Source organism: Takifugu flavidus, chromosome 16 (genome assembly GCF_003711565.1).
Source record: "Takifugu flavidus isolate HTHZ2018 chromosome 16, ASM371156v2, whole genome shotgun sequence".
Taxonomy (NCBI): domain Eukaryota; kingdom Metazoa; phylum Chordata; class Actinopteri; order Tetraodontiformes; family Tetraodontidae; genus Takifugu; species Takifugu flavidus.
Window position 1 is genome coordinate 344,727 of NC_079535.1, and position 20,274 is coordinate 365,000.

Sequence of the window (20,274 nt, forward strand, 5' to 3'; positions counted from 1 at the left end):
AACAGCTAGGTCCTGCTGCTTACACTGCAGTTTCAAGGCTGTAAATTTCAACAACAACACTTTAGAAGACGTGTGAAGTTGAACACCTTCAGTCCAAACACAGACAGTGTAGAGGTGCGTTACCTGTGTAAATGCCTGTGTACCAATCAGCTGCCCCTGTTAGGAACCTGCAGGTGCAGAGAACTTCAAAGAGGAATGATTGAATAAGGATTTTAATACAGTCAAAGAGGAGCAGATCGCTATTCCAACGTGTTTAGTCAGGCAACGTGCTGCTGCACAAACATGATACATAGCTGAATGAGGAGCTGTTTAGTTGCTATGGCAATGTCCTGTCCTCCAGGATGTCTCTGCTGTTTCTTCTATCTCACTCTAATCTTGCTTAGCGTCATATAAAACAGCGGATATGATTTGCATATTACCCCCAACCCCATCCATTTACACTTTAAAATCTGTACTCAGGTACACAGCTGAAGTGGTAGTTGTTATAAATTCCTACTGAAAAATAAATCCACATAGGTTATTGCTAGAGACATAAACCCAGCGGATGAACAAAGACAGCTATTTGGGGAGTTTTCTCCTTGGATGACAGGCTAACTCCACACTACAGGCTACAAGGCTGGGGAAGCGGGTGGGGGGGGTTCCTTTTACATTCATATCTCACACTTAACAGAGAACTAATAACCCACAGGGTTGCCCAAAGGAACTTAGGTAAAATGTGTTAGCTACAGTGCTAGTGATCAGTTTCTGTCTACCAAAGAAGGAGCAGCTGAGCTGGATGTGTGTGGACTGGGAGCACTGGTGTTTAGACCATACTTTTTTACCCTAAAACATGTACATTGCCCCTTCTGCTCTTTGTCAAAACCCACAAGAGAGGATTGAGCAAAAAGTGACAGACTGCACCTGAATGCTACTGCACTGCCATTGCGTGGCCTTGCTACTTGTGTCCTGTTTCATGGTCCGTGTAGGTTGCTGTATTTGATGCTGTTTGGGCCACCAAGCACGTGAAAGAAAGGAGAACAAGTCAGGAACTGCTCTCAACATTGCCTGGCGTCCCCGCAGCCATGCCTGCTGACTCCTGCGTGCAGCCCTGCAGCCAAGGACGTGCACCAGCCAACGGCTGCTCACATAAACATGAAGCCAGGCATCGGAGCTGATTAAGAGCCATGACTAAAACATCTCAGCTGGAGACCTGCTGTGCAGCTATTGGTGTCTCATAATCATTATTCTCTCAGGTTAAATTCTGTTGTCTCCTCCCTGGACTTAAATGCATTTATATGGTTTTGCAGTGAAGTGGAGGGAAAAGGCAGATGAGTGAAAGCAGAATACATTGGGCATTTAGATTTATTGGGCTGTTTTAAAATTAGCCACAATTGTTTTATGCTGCAAGAAACTAATAGCTGGAGAATATTTCCATGGCTGAGCCATGAATATTATCATTCCATGACAGTGCATCCAGTTCTACGTACGAGGTGGAATAAAGAACATACAGTTAGTGTTACTAAAAAAGAAGAAAATATACCCTTTTTATAGATGATTCTCTCATCTATCTTTCTGTAGATACCATTCAGCGCAGAATAAACAACTGGCCTGAAGAATTCTAATGTGGAAACAGTGGCTTGGAAAGACCTTAATTAAATCAAAGGTAATTACCAGGAGCTCAGATGGCTGGACTGTTTGAGGAAGAGGAAGTATTAATTACACCGGAACAGGCAAGGTGACAATCAGACATAGGTGAGTAGCATCATTGTGATGAGGGATCAGGGAGGAAGGTTCGAAAGAGAGGGAAGAGACACGTAGACACAGACCGAACCCTCCCATCAATAGACATGACATGGGACAACACAAGGACACAAGGAAGTGGGGATATGAGGGCTGATGCCACTAGGTCCTGGAACCCCCTGCCCTTGCTCATATGTGTGTCTTGGGGGGTGGGGGCTCATATTAAACAGCGCGTGTCTTCCCAGCAAAGTGAAGGGTGTCTGGATTACCACTAAAGCCATAAAATCCTAATGTCTCATAACAGCGGATATGTCAGAAAGTGGAGGTTTGTTGTTAGGGTCCTGGCTGTTGTTTGGTGTTTCTTGTTGGTTGTTTCTCTGTTCTTTCTCCAGGGGGCGTGGTGGAGCCATTTTCCGGCAGCTGGCGCTGGTGACAGTCATACCTGATGTGTATTGACAATTTACTTGCTCTTTAGGCCCTGGGTTCCTGTTCACCAGTGTTGGATCGTACCATCAGCTTAGTGGTAGATGTGGACTCTGAGAATCTACTCGTTGGAGCTTTGTGATTTAGTAATGCGGTTGTTCTTCTCTCTAAAGGTCACCAGGCCTCCCTCCCTTTGTGAAGAATTGTGCTGGATCTCTTCCCCATGCTGAGCGAGTTTTTCCCCCTGTGGCGTTCAAGACATTTTTCAGTTAAATAAACCCTCCATGTTCTCTCAATTTGGATGTCCTGCAATGGGGTCATTCCTCCAAACTAACCTGTCACCCGGGGCTCTCATGTACTCTACACTTCTTTAGGCAACGCTTCTGGTCCATGTCTCAAGATGCCAAGGCTTTCATCGCGGCCTGTCCAGTTTGTGCCTGTGGAAAGTCCTCCCATCTACCTCCTGTTGGCCTCCTCAATCTGCTAGACCTCCCTCGGTGTGCCTGATCACACATTGCAGTTGACTTTGTCACTGGTCTACCCCCATTGGTCGAGAATAACGTCATCCTCACCGTGGTCGATCATTTTTCCAAGGCTGCCCACTTCATTCCTCTCACAACAATCCCTTCTCCAACAGAGACTGGGGATCTCCTGGTCTGACACATTTTCGGCTCCATGGGCTCCCTTGGGATATTGTTTCAGACCGAGGACCCCAATTCACTTACCAGGTATGTACCAGCTTTCTGTGCTGCACTGGGGGCCTCTGTGGGTCTCTCATCTGGGTATCATCCAAAGTCCAATGGCCAAGCAGAGAGGGGTAATCAGAGCTTGGAGAATGCCCTGAGGTGTGTAGTGGCCTGAAACCCCACTTTCTGGAGTTCGTTCCTACCCTGGGTGGAGTACGCCCATAACTCTTTGGCCTCTGCTGCCACGGTGTCGCCCTTAATGGCTTCCCTGGGGTACCATCCACCCTTGTTCGAGTTCCAGGAGGGGGAAGTGGCAGTGCCCTCTGTCCAGGTCAACCTGCAGAAGCATGTGGAGACAGGTCCGTTCTGCCACCGTGTTCCAGCCCCTACCTATCCGCTGGGCCATAGGGTCTGGCTCTCTACCAGGGATCTCCCTCTACAGGTAGACTCCCAGAAACGGGCTCCTCGTCTCATTGTACCCTTCGAGATCGACCACATCGTCAAGCCCTCCGCCGTGCATCTGAAATTGCCTCCATCAGAGTTCATCCCACTTTCCATGTTTCGCAAGTCAAGCCAGTCTCTGAGTCTGGACTGGTTTCTCTTTCCGGCAGCTGGCGCTGGTGACAGTCCCTGGGTTCCTGTTCACCCGTGTTGGATCGTTCCATCAGCTTAGTGGTAGATGTGGACTCTGAGAATCTACTCGTTGGAGCTTTGCGATTTAGTAATACGTTTTTTCTTCTCTCTAAAGGTCACCAGGCCTCCCTTCCTTCGTGAAGAATCGTGCCGGATCTCTTCCCCGGTGCCGAGAAGGTTTTTCTCCCTGCGGCATTCAAGATGTTTTTCAGTTAAATAAACCCTTTGAGACCGAGTTGGTTGTCCTGTCTGCATTCAGGTCCTGGTCAAACTAATCCTTAACATTTGTTGCATAATTTGAACCCAGATTAGGTCCAGTGCCCACCGTCATCAGGAGAGGGCTTCTCTCAATAGCTCCCTAAAGACGGTTTCATACCAAACAAGCAAATCTGACCTGTTTATTGTGCTGACTCGCAAAATGCCAGAGCCTGCAACCTGTACGTGCTGTTGAAGTTGAAATAGTTTTATTTGGCTCCAGCACGCCATGAAGACGTATCAGATAAAGTGCAGTTTCGCAAGGAGAGTAAAAAAAGTGCTAGTTCAGCATAAATAAAGGGGGACAGATCAGTAATTCAGACTGGGATTTCTCCGCCCAGCCCCAGGGCCGCAACAAGACATGGAATGGGCAGCATGAGGCAAAACAAGTCAAGGTGAATTAAGAGCACAACAAAGAACGATATGGGGCAGAGGTTTCAGGGTGGTGGAGGTTTTAGGAGGGTAGAGGTCGCAAAAGGGCAGAGGTATCAGCATCACACCTGATACATTGAGAGGAGTAGAACCCCAACCTCAAACAAGTCCTCACATTAGTGGTGCCATGCATGGCTTGTAAAGGCAATCACTCCTCGTTAGGCGTTCCATGCACAAAAAAGGCAAATCAGCAAAGGTTCTGACAAACCTGAGGGTAGTGAGGGAGATCCAGGACCTTTCCTCTGGCCTATACTCCTCCATTAATGAGGTTAGAAGGCACAGAAGGTGGAGCTACAGGCACCTGAGGGCTTTCATAGACCCGTTTCTTCTGTCCATGGACCAAAGCAGCTTCAGCCTAACAGTTGCAGGTCGAATAATCTATGGGACATTGAACAAAACGATGAATATGGATTCTATTTTCTGGTGTTCCACATGAAAAGGAACGCTCCATGTAGAGAGACACATTTTCTGGTCAACTGTGAAGGAAGAAGCTGAAGTTCCATTTTGGTTGGTGGGGATGGTGTAACAGTCCACAGAGCAAAGGAGAGAGGACTGAAGGTGAGCCCAGTTTTGCCAACACCAGTGGATAAAGGCCTGAGCTGATAGACATCTAACCTCTTTGTCTCAGGCTCACATTGAATGATGATTGTAGATCACAGCACACTGAAAAGGGAAAAGCCCGTGGCAGAGGTGGCTACCATATTGTGGGCATGCTCTACCCATAGCAGCTGTTATGACCAGGAAGAGGGATACTGTAAGACCTGGCACTGGAGAGCTGTTTTCTTCTCCCAATTGTTATGTTCTGTCTTACCGGTGGGCCAACAGTCTCTTTGGCTGAAGACAGCTTGGTCACGGGCGGGAAATGAGCCATCTTATCAAAGCGGCCCACCATAGACAGAATGTAGCCTCTGGAAGAAGAAAGCCTGGTAACAAAGTCCATGGAGATATTGGTCCACGGGAAATACGAGGCTGGAAGCAGCTGGAGGAGCCCAGCTGGAGACGGATATGATGATTTTGTCGTTTGCGGATCCTCCCTCGTACCTCTGGTTGAAACCCAGGCCAGCTTTTAATAAATAGGGTAGTTCCCCCAGATGAACCTGGTCCTGCTCATGGTTGCTTCCTGGTAAAGGGGAGTTTTTCCTGCCACTGTTGCTGGTTGGGGGTCAGGCCCTGGGATTCTGGGATACAGCACCTATATTGATTGTAACAGATGCCATAAAATAAAGACTAATTGATTGAAACTGGTGAAGGAAACAATTCAGTCCCACTTGAGTCATCCTCCAACAGCTATTATGAATAACTGTTGTTGTCATGTCAACCACGGGTGAGTGTGCTCAGAACCCGTTTGTATTAACTTCTGCCCTGTTGCTTAGGTCCTGTCAAAATCTGTTGATTGTAGCTTTTGCAGTCTTCACTAGAGGCCTTTTAATCCCTGCTAAAGTGACGTGCATGCTAGGAGCTGAATGTATACAGGCACAGTCTGGAGAGTGCTAAAAATGGCAAAGTAAGAAGCTTTGTAATGTGGGTATAAAAGACTATAATATGAAGCTGTGATGAAAATCTTTGAACAGATGACCAGCTCTGCAGCTTATGGGTTACTTAAATAATATGAAATGATGGAAAACCATAGATGTGCAGTTGGCTAGAGCAGCCTTTGGATTTAATCACGATTTATTAATGTTATTGCAAAATAGGGAAGGAACCAATGTTATGTCCAGAAGAGCATCTAGACTCCTGGAATATCTGCTCTATGATTAATCAGAAATATATTGATGACTTTAACATTTTTATTATGAGGTGTTGCTGACAAAACAAGAGGAGATATCTGACATTGTTAGGACCACGGAAGTAGTCGAGACTGGTGTACCTGAGAGAAACCCCCATTAGGGGTGTTCCTTTCCTGTTGCCAGCACAAACCTTCTGGTGAGTTCAAACTCTGGGTTCACTAGCAAGCTGGCGGATGACAGATGTTGTTGGTGGATCATTCAGATCACACACACCTTCCCAGGAGACCTCTACGCTGCTGTGTGTATCTGCCGGGGCTCTCCGAGTGACCATATTCACACTGGATTACGTAAACCTCTTTTCATTAGAAATGGTCTGCCACATCTGCCGGGAGCAGGGTGAGCTAATAAAGCTAATAGTTAGCGAAAGTTACCACAAGGTTATTGCTTTTTAATGCTTATGCCTTCAAGATTCCTTTGTTTTCTGTTGGAATTCCTAGTTTGTTGTTTGCTCTGTTAGGGCTCCCCGCTGTTTCCATTTAATCTCCAACTTATTAAGAGTGCTTCTGTGTTTGTGCAGGAATTTTGAAAATTGCATTTTGATGTGTTCCGTTCCTGAGATGTGACTTAAATGTTGTAAAATAAACTAGAGAATTCAGTCTATGACAATATAAGTAAAGCAAGAGACCCTGTGGGAGACAGCTTGCCTGTCATGGATCAACGTTTTCGTCAAACAGACACGAGGTGATGTCAGCATGAAATAGCTCTGTCCAGAGTGTTCAGAATGAGGACACACAGGAAATCCCAGATGGGGAGCACTCAGCCAGCACAGGCAGCAGCTTAAGTCTCATCAACATCAAATTGTCTTATGTAACACAAAGCAGCGACACGGGCAGTGATCACCAGCTGCTGTTATGCAATTTTGCTGACCTGGACAGGAAGAGATGTGCTCACACACGTGCCTGTGTGAGCGCGCGCACACACACACACACCACACACACACACACACACACACGCACACACGCACATATTTATTTTGGATCAGAAACCGTGTAAAATTCCCAGGATTCATACAGAACTTGGCAAAGCAGCTTTCTTCTGTGCTACCCCCTGGTCCTGGAACCACATCCAGAACTCTCTTGAGGTTTCTGGTCTCATTTCTTTGGATAAAGCCAGGGGTCTTTGAAAAGACAAACAGACCTGCATACCTGATATTGTGAAATGTTTGTACTGGTATGCCAGTTGCTTTTATTATTGTTGTGCACCACTTCAGCTTTGTAGCCTGGTCTCACTTATCAATGAGATCAAATCTAAAGGGACAACCTGGTCAAAAATAAAGGTGAAATAAAAAAAAAAGTTGCCTTAAACCCTCAATGTTCTGGAGTTGCTACTTTGGTGATCCAGGTGATCAGTTAGAGAGAGAGGCTAGATCCACAGTAGGTGAAGTTCTCCACAACCTCAAAGGTTAAGTTTCTGATGGGGATTGTTGGAATGGTGCAGATGCCCCGGCTCATAAGGGTGGTGTTTTTTTGTTTGATGGGTTAGGGTTAGGGTTAACACCACACTCCCCACGAGCATTTCCGAAGCAGCTCATGATTGTGTGAGGTAAAGGCAGCATCGCCTGAAAAGAGTATCTCCTCTATTAGTCATTTTTGTACCTTGGTCTTTGCTCAGAGGTGTGCAAGGTAAAAAACTTGCCCCACACTCCTGTGCACATACACCCTATCCTAGGAGCAGCTGAATGCCTGATGACAACTAGAAACAGACGATAAAATAGACTGCTACTGCCAATAGACACCACTCTTGGCCTAGGTCTAGGAAAAGCGACCGTATTGAGTGATGCATGCCAGCATGGAAGGAGGTTTCGATCATTTCATCCAGGCATTTTCAGACACGCCTCTGTAAGAGCACAAATAGGCCTTCCCTACATACCTGCAAACCTAAAAGAAATATATAGCTGACGTCTCAGTTCATGAGACTTTTCTAGCAACTGTGGCAAAACCTCATGTTTAAAGTTGATCTTCCAAGCCTGAATCCTCACTGAGCCTCGTGATATACCCTTTCTGCAAGAGCCTGCCAACTTGGCGGTCTGACATGGACAAAACTACACTAAGGGGGGATTTTCTGTGGTCATTGCTGCACTCTCTGTGGTTGCCTCTGTGTGATGGAGGGCAGCTTGCCTGCTTGCAAATCATGGAACTTTTCGGTCAAATTTTACCTGCTGGTGTGCCGAGAGAGCCGGTCAGCATCGAGTAGTTCCCTACATTAAGACATCACCATCACGGAAGGGAAGCTCGTGTTGCTGTCTGTGGCCACTCACAACCGCTCTACCCGCTAAGCTAAAGGTGTCTTTGGTTTCTTTGCAGCTCTTGGTTGTCAATCTTTAAATCAAATCAATCTTTATTTATATAGCGTCTTTTAGAATCAAAAATGTTTCAAGGTGCTTTCCAGAATCCCAGGGCCTAACCCCAGACAAGCAACAGTGGCAAGGAAAAACTCCCCTTTTAACAGGAAGAAACCTTGAGCAGGACCAGGTTCATGTAGGGGGACCCTCCTGCTGATGGCCGGCTGGGTAGAGAGAGAGGAGAGGAGAGGAGAGGAGGAGAGGAGAGGAGAGGAGAGGAGAGGAGAGGAGAGGAGGAGAGGAGAGGGCGGGCACAGAGCACAGAAACACATACAAAAATACACTATTTATACAGCGGGTCAGCAGGGCCGGAGGTCAACTTTCATGCAGCTCCAAAGGTGACGATACCGGTAAATGAATACAGAAGGGGGGGGGAAGCAGAAAAACTACACAAGAATCAGCATAACTAGTCTACTTGATGAGGAGAGGAGAGGAGAGGAGAGGAGAGGAGAGGAGAGGAGAGGAGAGGAGAGGAGAGGAAACCATGACCCAGTGGGGTGACAGAGGCCTGTCAGGTGATCATGTTTCCGGACCCCGGCAGCCTTGGCCTATAACAGCATAGCTAAGATGTTAACCTAATGATTAGATGACCCCCTAAGTATGATAATTTGTCAGTCTATAATAGTAACTGGAACTACAGAATTAGTAACAATAACTGTAAAAGCGTCCAGTGGTACCGTCATGTCCTGTCCTCCATGTGGATGCTGAACACTTTACTAACCTAATAAATCAAAATAATAAAATGTTTAAACGTTCTAATAAAAATGATTAAACCAGACATAAAATGTCCTCGCACTGGGTGTTAAAAGCTTTTCTGTCCTTTTTAACTGGTCGGTAACTGACTTTCCGCTGCAGCTTGGATCAGGGAATGCTGATGTGTTATCTAATCAACGTGTCTATTCTGGTGGTGCTGGTGGTGCCGGTGGTGCTGGTCTCACAGCTGATGATTATCCTGCCAACACATGTTTGTACATCCCCCAGAATATCTTTTTCTTACCCAATATTCCCTCTTGAACACATCAGCCCTTTTGGGAGGGAATATTTAACCCTATGAATAAATGAGGCCATTATTTCTTGTGTAGTTTTTCTGCCCCCACCCCACCCGTATTCATCTACAGGTATCGCCGCCTTCATAGTTGTATGCTGTCCTACTGACCTCCGACCCCACTGACCCACTCAACTCAACTCTAGCAGCAGTTTATTTTAATTATTATAATGTATTTCTATGTTCTCTACCTATTCTCTCCTCTACCTGTCCTCCCCCTTCTCCTCTCTCTACCCAGTTGGCCATCAGCAGGATGGTCCCCCTATATGAGCCTGGTCCTGCTCAAGGTTTCTTCCTGTTAAAGGGGAGTTTTTCCTTGCCACTGTTGTTTGTTGGGAGTCAGGCCCTGGGATTCTGTAAAGCGCCTAGAAACAATTTTGATTGTAACAGACGCTATATAAATAAAGATTGATTGATTGATTGATTGGTTGATTGATTGGTTGATCGGTTGAGGTAGTGGTGCTCCAAGTTGTGCCGCCCAGGACATTCTTTATAAACTAAGGTAGTTTAAAGGGAAACTCCCAAAGGAATTTGAATGGTGAGTATCCAGTTTGATGGAGGGTTAGGGGGTCCACTGTGATCTGAGACAGTCTGATCTTGCCCACTTTGATACCAAAAATACCAGCTGGGAGTGACAGAATAAGTGAGCCTAACAATTTCATAAGACTTGTAGCTCTAAGCTAACTGGAGTTTGTGTCACGCCCTTCAAAATGTCCGCATCTTCATTTCTGTCGTGTCTCCTTAATTATTAATTCAGTTTTTATATGTGGGATTTTCCTGAAGATTCAGCAACAATGCTCCGTAATTGGCCACGGTGTACACAGCGATGACGGCTTGCTGGCTGATCTCTCCTACAGATCGTCCGCAGCAGCATTTCTCACCATGAGCGTTCTTGCTCCCGACTGTGTTGGGAAGGCTAGTTGTTTTTTCTAAGGTCAGAACAAGAACGGAGCAGCAGAACTAATGGAGCTGCTGAACCCAATTTAGGATTGTATAACTAATAACTCTGTTGCTATGGTGATTCCTCACTTGCCTGAAAAGAGTCAAGAATCAAGAATTACATAAGAATTAATGGATGTGAGAAATGATTCAGCTTTGAAATCCTAGATGAGGAAACATTGGGAATCATGGTGGAGGAGGATGAGGAGGAGGAGGAGGAGGAGAGGAGGAGGAGGAGGAGGAGGAGGAGGAGGAGGAGGAGGAGGTGAAGACAGAGCTCTCTGTGTGCTGCAGTCCAAATAATGAAGAGACGGCTGAGCCGGTACACTCACACTGTCACATCAGTAAGCTGCACAGGTTTTTAAAGATGAAACTTGATGAGTACTGAGAGCAGGAAAATTACTTTAAACAACAAGGTAGCAAAGAGAGTTCCACAGGAACCACAGCAAAGCACCCACTGCAGCGCCGGTTATGATTGATGTAAATATGATAAAGAATTCATCTCTGTTGCCAAAATTCTTCTGATGTTCACAAAAATAACTGTATTATTGTAGTTACAATTGTAGTCGATGTCTTGGGGAGGGATTTTGTCAACTCTGATGTTTAAGAAATGATTGTTGTTGCCAATTAATACAGTAAATCATATGAGAAAAAGTGATTATAATACTGATGTTTCCATCAGTAAAGGTTATACTCATCGTTCCTTGGAACTTCCCACAGAAGCCTGTGAGACCAACTGGACTAAAGGACAGGACAGCAGTGGAAAAATTTCAACATAGCCTGGCAGCGTTGGTTGACAAAATTCTAGTAGTAGACCAAGGGAATCTCATTAGATGTTATCTGTTCTACTGAGGCTCGAAACTCATCTCGGAGCCTTTACAGCTCCACCACAGTCAAAAACAAGTCATGAAAATGATGAGCTAGGAAGTCTTTAGACTCTGGACTCAAACATAGACCATGCTAGAAAGACATTAGCATCTCCTTACGTGACTCTCTCCTTTCACCCACCAAATGGTCACACCTTGACACCGGTAAGTTGACAGAACATTGAGCCCCTTTAATTTATTACATTTAGTAGAAATGATACTGATATTAGCAATGGTGCACTGATACAATGGTGCATTATTTAAAAAGAATTGCACAGTACTGAGAGGATTGCTTTAGCTTTAGCATTATATTTAGTGAGGACAGGATGTTCAGCATCCTGTCAGTCTGCTGAGAGCTTCTCAAATCCTTCCCTTCATCGAGGCCTTCTTTTGAAGAGGATTCACAAGAGGACACAAGATTTGGAAGAAAATGATTCTGAAATACACTGGCAGCAGTCCTCAGTGGGGGCTGATGAGCCCTCCGCTGCCTGTGGTCAGTTTACTCCACCTCCTCTGACTGAGGAGTTTACGGTTCTTTTGAATTCTCAGCCGGACATCGAATACTTCCTGGATGGCACTTTTGAAGCAATGGAAATTGTAGTCGATGAGACCTGTAGGGGGGTGGGGGTGAGGTGGAGGACAAGGGAGGCAGTGAGAGTGAAGGAAGGAAGGTTTGAGTGAAATGTGAGCAGGGATATTAACACTGCTGGTGGTGGTGTGTGTGTGTGTGTGTGTGTGTGTGTGTGTGTGTGTGTGTGTGTGTGGGGGGGGGGGGGGGTGGTTCAGTCCTTCAAACAATCAACCAATCAATCAATCAATCTTTATTTATATAGCGTCTTTTACAATCAGAATTATTTCAAGGCGCTTTTTATTGGATCAGGGAATAAGAAACGTCTGTGTTTTGCTGAACAAATAATGTGTGACGAGGAAAAAAGGACTTTCTTGAACTGAAACGACTGTCAATCATGGAGCTCAGCTACAGACAAAAGGATGGAACACGATTACATGCAGGAGCACAGTGTTCAGGGAGCAAACACAAGTATTTCAGAAACGGCCCCATTGTGTGGTTGTTGCTTCCACCAGCCTGTCAAAAGAAAGACTTGATCAAGGCACATAGAAAAACCTGCCTTTATCAGTGTTGCCATAAAAAAGCAGTCCTTTCCGCAGGATTCTTTAAATACCAGACTCTTAGCTTCACACTGTTCTTCAAAATTTGAGCACCCATTTGAAAATTATCCTAAACCAATCAATCACAAAGGTAACAGAACTGGAACAAACAGGTCCGGAGGGTCTGGCTACTGTTGTGCCTTGGTTCTAGAAGGTCCTGTTGCCGTGGCGATGCTGGAAGCCCTCAAGGGTCCTGCTCTGGGCTGGAGCTGGCAAGCGTCCCTTGAAAAACGGAATTGTTGCCCTTCGTTAAATAACCCGACTGCTCCAGCGAGAAGCAATCCAAGATGTTGCATCCTTTTTTCTCAGCGTCCCATCTTCCCCAGGGTTTGTGGATATTTCCAATCTCACTGAAAATAAGGCGACTGATGTGCAGAACAAATGTTCTGCTGAATTTATTAGAACTGAACTCACTGTCCCTGTAAATGACCAATAACTCATGCTGAGCAAGACCTCAAAAGAAATACAACTGGGAAAAAATGGGCTTTGCTACTGACTTTCTGTTGTCTAAATGCACCATTACAGATGTGTTCGGCAGGTCAGAGGTCTGGTAAAGAAAACATTCTTTACTCTTCAATTTTGCTCTAGAAATCTATTTATTTTGTTCTGGTAATTTAATCAGTTGTTGCATAATTTGTTTTCCATGTTCATTTGTACAAAGTGCATCTAATTAAAAGAAAGTCACCATCCTAGGGTGCCCCCTCCTTGAACCAGACTGTGGGGGTGGGGTTTGTGTGCCTGAATGAGAGCAATGTTGGGACTCTTGAAAGCACCTGGGGACAGGCTTGAGTGCAACAGCCACGATGCAAATAAAGATGAATTGAATCGATTTGATGTGGTAAAGCTTCTGGATTTTCGTATTGAAAACGCCCCAGCTAATGCAACAATTTGCTCTCAACACACATGTCAGTACCCTGAACACAGTGCAGTAGGCTGCCTCAGATCAAAGGAGTCAGTGGGAGAAGACAATCTGGACTTCATGTAGATTTGTTAAGTGGACAAGTATCTCTGGTTCATTTGATTTCACTCGTTTAACACTTGGGTCTGTGTTTTAACATGGACAATATGCGTGTGTGTGTGTGTGTGTGTGTGTGTGTGTGTGTGTGTGGTGTGTGTGTGTGTGTGTGTGTGTAGCTCACCTTTTCTCTCAAAACTTTCTGTCCGAAGGAAGCAGACAACTGCCAGAAACTCGGTGACCTCCTTTAGGTAGATGACAGTAGTGTTGTTCAGGTGGATGATGGCCATAGACTCCTTGTCATAGGGTAAGTCACTGCCAGTGTCAGCTGGACTGTAAAAGGTGACACAGAATGATGTGATCTGATCATATTTGATGGACATCCCATTGTTGCCAATGTAAAGAGATCAACTTTATCTGCCACATGTGGTCATACCCAGGACAATCTGTGTTTTCTGTACCTTAAGCCAGTTGCAAATAATGAGCAGTAACCACAAATCACAACACGCAACATAGGAAAGTAGAATTATTTTATTGAAATGACATGTGTAGTCTTTAAAATTAGATATTGTTCTTGTTGATGAGGGTTTTTGTTAAAATTGGAACCAGAGAAATCATTCGTTGTGTGTAAATATTCCAGTTTCAGGCTCACAGATGAGTGGACAGCTGGTTTGTCTGGCCTTCTTCACCGCAACCTTGATGTGATGCGTCCAGGACAGATCCCATGAGGTGGTCACTCCCAAACAGTGATGTGGATGGTGGTGTGGTATATTTCTGCTGATGGTAGTCGAGAGGTGCTGATGAGGAAGGAATCTTCGCAGAGACTGACTTGGTTATAAGAGATGTTTATTGGAGTCAGGTATCTAGTTTGCCCGAGGGAGTTTTCGTGGTCCAAATGGTGAAGATCTCCGAAGTGCTTACTTCGATAGCCCCTTCTCATATGGTCAAGGAAACACATTCTTCTCTGATGACCTCATAAAACAATATAACCAACCAAATGGTATACCGAAAATGGAAGTAGGAGGGAAACCTTATGGTACACATCCTCATAAGAAGAAGAATCAGGAGCCTGTGGGCCCCAGGATTCCCTCTTGTGGGCCCCAGGATTCCCTCAGCTCCTCATACAAGAAAAAAACAAGACAACCATCACGAGCACATAAAGAGGCACAGGTGACAAGACACATATGGAACATATGTGAGATGGAGCCAGGGTGGCTGAAAAACAAGTTGAGGTCTTAATCAATCAATCAACCAAACAATCAATCAACAATCAATCATTCAATCAATCAATCAATCTTTATTTATATATCGTCTTTTACAATCAGAATTGTTTCAAGGTGCTTTCCAGAATCCCAGGGCCTAACCCCAGACAAGCAATAGTGGTAAGGAAAAACTCAGGTAGAGGATAGAATATGTAGGAGAGGAGAGGAGAGGAGAGGGTTAGAGGAGAGGAGAGGAGAGGTAGAGGGAGAGGAGGGGAGGTAGAGGAGAGGAGAGGAGAGGCATAGAGCATAGAAATACATACAAAAAGATTGAATTGAATTGGATTGAAGTATACAGTATACAGCTCTGAAGGCGGCAATACCTGTAAATGGATACAGAAGGGGGGAAGCAGAAAAACTACACAGGAAATAGCATTACTAGTCTATTTGATGAGGAGGAGGAGAGGAGAGGCGAGGAGAGGCTTTAACAGGAAGAAACCCTGAGCAGGACCAGGCAGGAGGGGGACCCTCCTGCTGATGGCCGGGTAGAGAGAGAGGAGAAGGGGGGGGACAGGTAGAGGATAGAATAGTTAGGAGAGGAGAGGAGAGGAGAGGAGAGGAGAGGAGAGGAGAGGAGAGGAGAGGAGAGGAAAGGAGAGGAGGGAAGAATAAACCATGACCCAGTAGGGTGACAGACGTCAGGTGATCATGTTTCTGGACCCTGGCAGCCTTGGCCTATAGCAGCATAGCTAAGATGTTAACCTAATGATTAGACGACCCCCTACTTATGATAATTTGTTTGTCTATGATAATAACTGGAACTACAGAATTAGTAACAATAAGCTTTTTCAAAGAGGTAGGTTTTAAGCCTAATCTTAAAAGTAGCGATGAGTCAGCCTCCCGTACCTGGACAGGGAGCTGGTTCCATAGCTGGGGGGCCTAGTAGCTAAATACTCGGCCCCCCATTCTACCCCCAGAAACTCTGGGGACCACAAGTAGACCAGCACTCTGAGAGCGGAGCGATCTATTGGGCTGGTAAGGTGTCACTAGCTCCTCCAGGTAGGATGGAGCTAGGCCTCTGAGGACCTTGTAGGTCAAAAGAAGGGTTTTAAGAATTATTCTAAATTTAACGGGCAGCCAATGAAGAGACGCCAGTACAGGAGTAATGTGATCTCTTTTGTCAATACCTGTCAGAACTCTGGCTGCAGCATTTTGGATCAGCTGGAGGCTTCTTAAAGAGGAGTTTGGACACCCTGATAATAAAGAATTACAATACTCCAGCCTGGAAGTAACAAATGCATGGACTAACTTTTCAGCATCATGGTGGGTCAGTAGTTTTCTAATCCTTGTGATGTTCCTCAGGTGAAAAAAGGCACTTCTATAGACTAATTTAATGTGTGAGTTGAAGGAGAGATTTTGATCAAAAGTTACTCCAAGATTCCTCACACAGAGACTAGATGTTAATGAGATACCATCTAGAGTGATCATGTGATTTAATCTATCCCTGAGAGGTTCAGGACCAAACACCATGATCTTACAGATGTCAAGGCCTACAGAGATACACAGGCTTCAGATACTACAGTGGTAGGGGCTCTGCTGCTTCCCACTAAAGTCCACCTTTGGTTCCTTTGTTTTGCTGATGTCCAACGGGAGGAGGTCCCACAACAGCTGTGATGATGATGTTTGACTGTGACATGGCCTCTCAGTCATGGGTGTACAGTCAGTACATCAGAGTGCTGAGCACACAGCTCCTGGTGCTGAGGGGGATGGGGGAAGAATTGTAGATCGACGTGCATGGCAAGGTCCAGGCCCAGGTATATCAGGGATATCAAGGTCCAGGCCTAGGTATATCAGTTATATCAAGGTCCAGGCCCAGGTATATCAGATTAGACACCAGTCTGGGGGAACTGTGGTGTCACACGATGGCAGTGTGGAGGTGATGAACACCTTGACGAGTCTCTTGGAATATGTCATCACCACTGAAGTGAGGGCTATTGGCCCCAAGTCACGGGGACTGCTCGCGTGTGGTTTCCTTGAGATAGGTACAGTATCAGACATTTTAAAGAAGGTAGGAACTGAATGCTCAGCAGGTTGTTCACTTCTTATCTTGAAGCGTGGCGAGAGAGCCATTGGCACCGACTGATTCAGCAAATCTGCTGAATCCACCACATCCAGCAGACTAGTTTTGATTGGTCAGACCCCCTCACCACTTCTCCGACTCGGGGGCTTCCTGCTTGAGTCTTTGGTCATATTTAGACATGAGGCAGAGGTGGGGAAGGTAGCTTCTGTTAAGGTTTTGGGTTTTTACAGGACCCAAATGCAGGCCAAACACAGTGATAAAAAGTCCAAAAACTAGTCTTTATTAAACAAATGGAACTGACAGTCTTCCTGGACCGCAGGACAGCACAAAGAGCTTCAGAGTGGAGCCCACATGGGAGTCAAGTAACACACACTCTCCACTCCCGCAGGGCAACTGCAGTAAAGCTGTAGCAAATCAGCTCCTTCACACCCCCTGCAGGAAAAAACAACAACACATGACCTGGAACCCTGGACCCCAACATTACCTCCCCCTCAATGATGCCCCTGAACTCTTCACTGGGCATTCGCTATCCCTCTGCCTGGCGGCACCCTACCAGGCTTATCCAGGTGGGTGCAGTAGAATTCGCAGAGGAGGCTGTTGTCCAGGATGAAACGGCGGGGGACCCACGATCGCGCCGCCAGACCGTACCCCTCCCAGTCGACCAGGAACTGGAACTCTCATCCTCGTCGACAGATGTCCAGGATGCTCCGGACTGTGTGGGCAGGCCCCCCATCCACAACACGGGGGGGAGGCGGGGGCTCGGACAGAGGGACCAGATCCGACTCAGCGACTGACTTAACCATGGAGACGTGGAACGTGGGGTTCATCTTGAATGTCGGGGGAAGCTTCAAGCGGACGGCTGCGGGGTTTACTATCGTGGACAGCCAGACCTTGGAGTTGGAGTCTGGCGCCGATTGGCCTGCCGTTGAGAGTGCTGGGAGGCCCCCAGGAGTGCAGCGTGGACCTGCCTCCCCCCCCTCGTGCACCGGCGTACATCGGCATGTACCATGGGCACCGCCACCTCGTCCTTCGGGACGAAGAGCTGGTTCGATAGAAACCCACCTGGAACCGGAACTGACCTCGAAACTGCAGCAGCTCTCTTCCCGCTGCAAAGTCCATCACTCACCCCGGGCACTTGGACTGTGCCACCCAGCCGCACCACACGGGGGGGATGCCCCACCCCCTTAACAACTGTCCTGGCGAGGTCCGAGCCACCAGGCGTGGGGGTGAGTGCAGATCGAAGGCAGTTGGTCCGACAGGGTATGCTCCAACTCACCAGTCTCCCGGTCGACCAATCTGGGGGTTGTGGCAAGCCAGCCAAGGAGCCCCGAGAGCCCCCGGGGAAGAGGAAGACGAGATGAGGAATGGGCGGATTTGTTCCCGATGGTTCCCAGAGACGATGAGGGTGAGGGGTTGGGTCTGGTGCGTAACCTTTACAGGACTTCCCCGTTGAGACCAAGGATGGGTCTCGGCTCGGGCAGAGTCTCGGCGGGGATGCGGGCTTGCATGGCCAAGTCCTGGCTGATGAAGCTGTCATCTGCACCAGAGTCCACCAAGAATGGCGCAGAGACAGATTCCTTGCCCCAGAGGAACGTGCCCGGCAGTGTTAAGCGGGCCAGCGCGGAGCAGGAAGAGGAGGCGCTCACCAACACACCGACGCGTGTTGACGAGCCTAGTTCATTGGGCTGGGATGGGCAATCAGCGAGGAAGTGGCCAGCCTGGCCGCAATACAGGCAGACAGGCAGCGCTTCTGCTCTGCATGGCAGAGTGAGGTTCTTCCCAGCTGCATAGGTTTGCTGGCAACATCCTCCTGAGGTGGAGCAGGGACCGTAGTTGACGATTCAACTGGAGCTTCACTCCGCCAGGACGGACTCCCCTGAACTCTTCACTGGGCATTCGCTATCCCTCTGCCGGCATCTCTCCCGCAGTCAGTTATCCAGCCAAAACGCCAGGCTGATGAGCGTCTCCAGGTCCCCAGACTCCTCCCGAGCGGCTAAATGATCCTTGAGTTCCTCCGCAACTCTTTGGGCCAACACCCCCCGAAGGGCCGTGTCGTTCCAGTCGCTCCTGGCTGCGAGGATTTTCCCCCTCTCACTCTTTTCACTCAGTGTCTGGTTTGTGACCTGTGCCTTTCACATCTTCATTTCTTTGTTTTGGCCTGCGGCAAAGAATGACTTGGGATCGGGAGAAAATGGGGATGAAATACAGTTTGAGTCCTGATGTTTTCTAGGCTTTGTCTGCCAGATATGATAGACACAGAGCAGGCAGGTTCAGGAGGTCAAAATAAAAGAACAAGAATGAATAGTTATCAAAAAAGTATCAGAGTACATATGCCGGCTACTGACAATGATGACGGCAGGTAGTACCAAGTTACATTTACTTGAGTAACTTGGGGGCCTGCAGCACTAGTTTTTACCTTTGAGAAGATCAATCGCAACTATTAATATGCCAAATTGGGCCACACTTGAGCACTAACAATAAAGCAATAACAATAAAACACCATCTGTGGCTGGCAAAACAAGCCAACATGGCAGCATCCAAAAATGCAACATCGAAAGATCCTAAGATGGACCTAAATTCTTTATATATGCACTTAGCTGGGTGTTAATATAGTTTGATTAATGAACCAGTCTTAAAAAGGAGTCTTCCATAAAGATGCGTTTTTGCATTTGTAAACATTCCATTGTAAATATTGCCATATATATATATATATACAGTATATAATTAGCATACAAGTGAGAGGCTAAAAAACTTTTGGAATGGATGGTTAGTTCATAATAATCAGAGTTTTGTAATCCGGGTGCACATTTTAAAAGTCTGTTCCCTTAGATTTCAAGCAAAGTTTACGGATTTTTTAATGAGCGCCGTGGAAATGATCGAGATTCAAGGAGAGGATGAAATTCATGCTGCTGTAAGTAGTATCTATGCAAGAAACATTAATTAATAGTGAATCTACATGTCTTAAGTAACTACAATATTATGAAAGTTATGAATTATTTATCTTAAATCATCTTACTGAAAAATACACAGTACATTGACTGGACTACAAGTAGCTAACTTTTTGAAAAAATTATTTGCCTTTTTTTAGGTTCAATCCCACTGAATTGAGATTTTTCACGGATTACATTGCTGTAAAGAAGCCTGTCACCACGGCCCCTTACATCCTCCGAGGGGAACCATCTGTGTACATCGGCTACTTGCTTCTTCACCATTGGCATGGGAATCCGAAGGGGCTGGAGTCAACTTGGAGCTCCGGCCCTTCTTTCTATGCCCATACCAGGACGCTGTGATGGGTGCGATTAGGACCCAAAAGCAGCACTCTGGAAAACTGGACCGTGGTAATGACTTTTATTAGCACACAGGCAAACAGGAACTCAGGCAAACACAGGAAATAGTCCGTTCTTCAGGCTCAGGGCCCGCACAAAGTCTATGGGTTGCAGGCTTGGGGAGTGGGTCGAGCAGAGCCGGAATGGGGAACCAAGGGGGAAGGACGTAAATCCTCGGAACCATGCAGTTCCGCTAACAGCGGGCCGGAGTGACAGAAAGGGTCTTACAGGAGAGGAGGCTGATGATGTAGCGGAGCAGACTGGGGACGAGCAGCAGCGAAGTCGGGGCCAAGCGGAGAAGTCAAAACCAGGTGAGCAGACAGGAACCAGAAACGCTGAGGCAGAAGTCGTAGTCAGGGGCAGAAAGCAGGTAGGTTGTCCAGGGAACAGGCGAGGCAGGCAGAACGAAGACAGGCAG

General features: G+C 46.6%; 1 protein-coding gene and 1 long non-coding RNA gene across 9 annotated transcripts in view; one reads left to right on the forward strand and one right to left on the reverse strand.

Annotated features, from left to right (window-relative positions):
* The first annotated feature begins 162 nt into the window (after window positions 1–162).
* LOC130540041 (uncharacterized) lies at window positions 163–3,696 on the forward strand. 2 transcript variants are annotated; one of them, XR_008954294.1, is made up of 4 exons: window positions 163–2,242; window positions 2,316–2,410; window positions 2,517–3,503; window positions 3,577–3,696. It is a non-coding gene; the product is annotated as an uncharacterized LOC130540041 (long non-coding RNA). The 2 variants fall into 2 exon arrangements; XR_008954293.1 differs by having other exon boundaries at window positions 2,517–3,696.
* rragd (ras-related GTP binding D) overlaps window positions 3,513–20,274 on the reverse strand; it is a 39,441-nt gene continuing 22,679 nt past the window's right edge. For 2 of the 7 annotated variants that reach the window (XM_057058878.1, XM_057058881.1), the window contains exons 6-7: window positions 13,433–13,581; window positions 11,293–11,737 (exon numbers count right to left, since the gene is read on the reverse strand). In XM_057058878.1, coding sequence (XP_056914858.1) covers window positions 11,586–11,737; window positions 13,433–13,581 — 301 coding nt within the window. In that variant the 3' untranslated portion in view covers window positions 11,293–11,585. The other 5 variants (XR_008954291.1, XM_057058883.1, XM_057058880.1 and 2 more) reach the window with 5 other exon arrangements.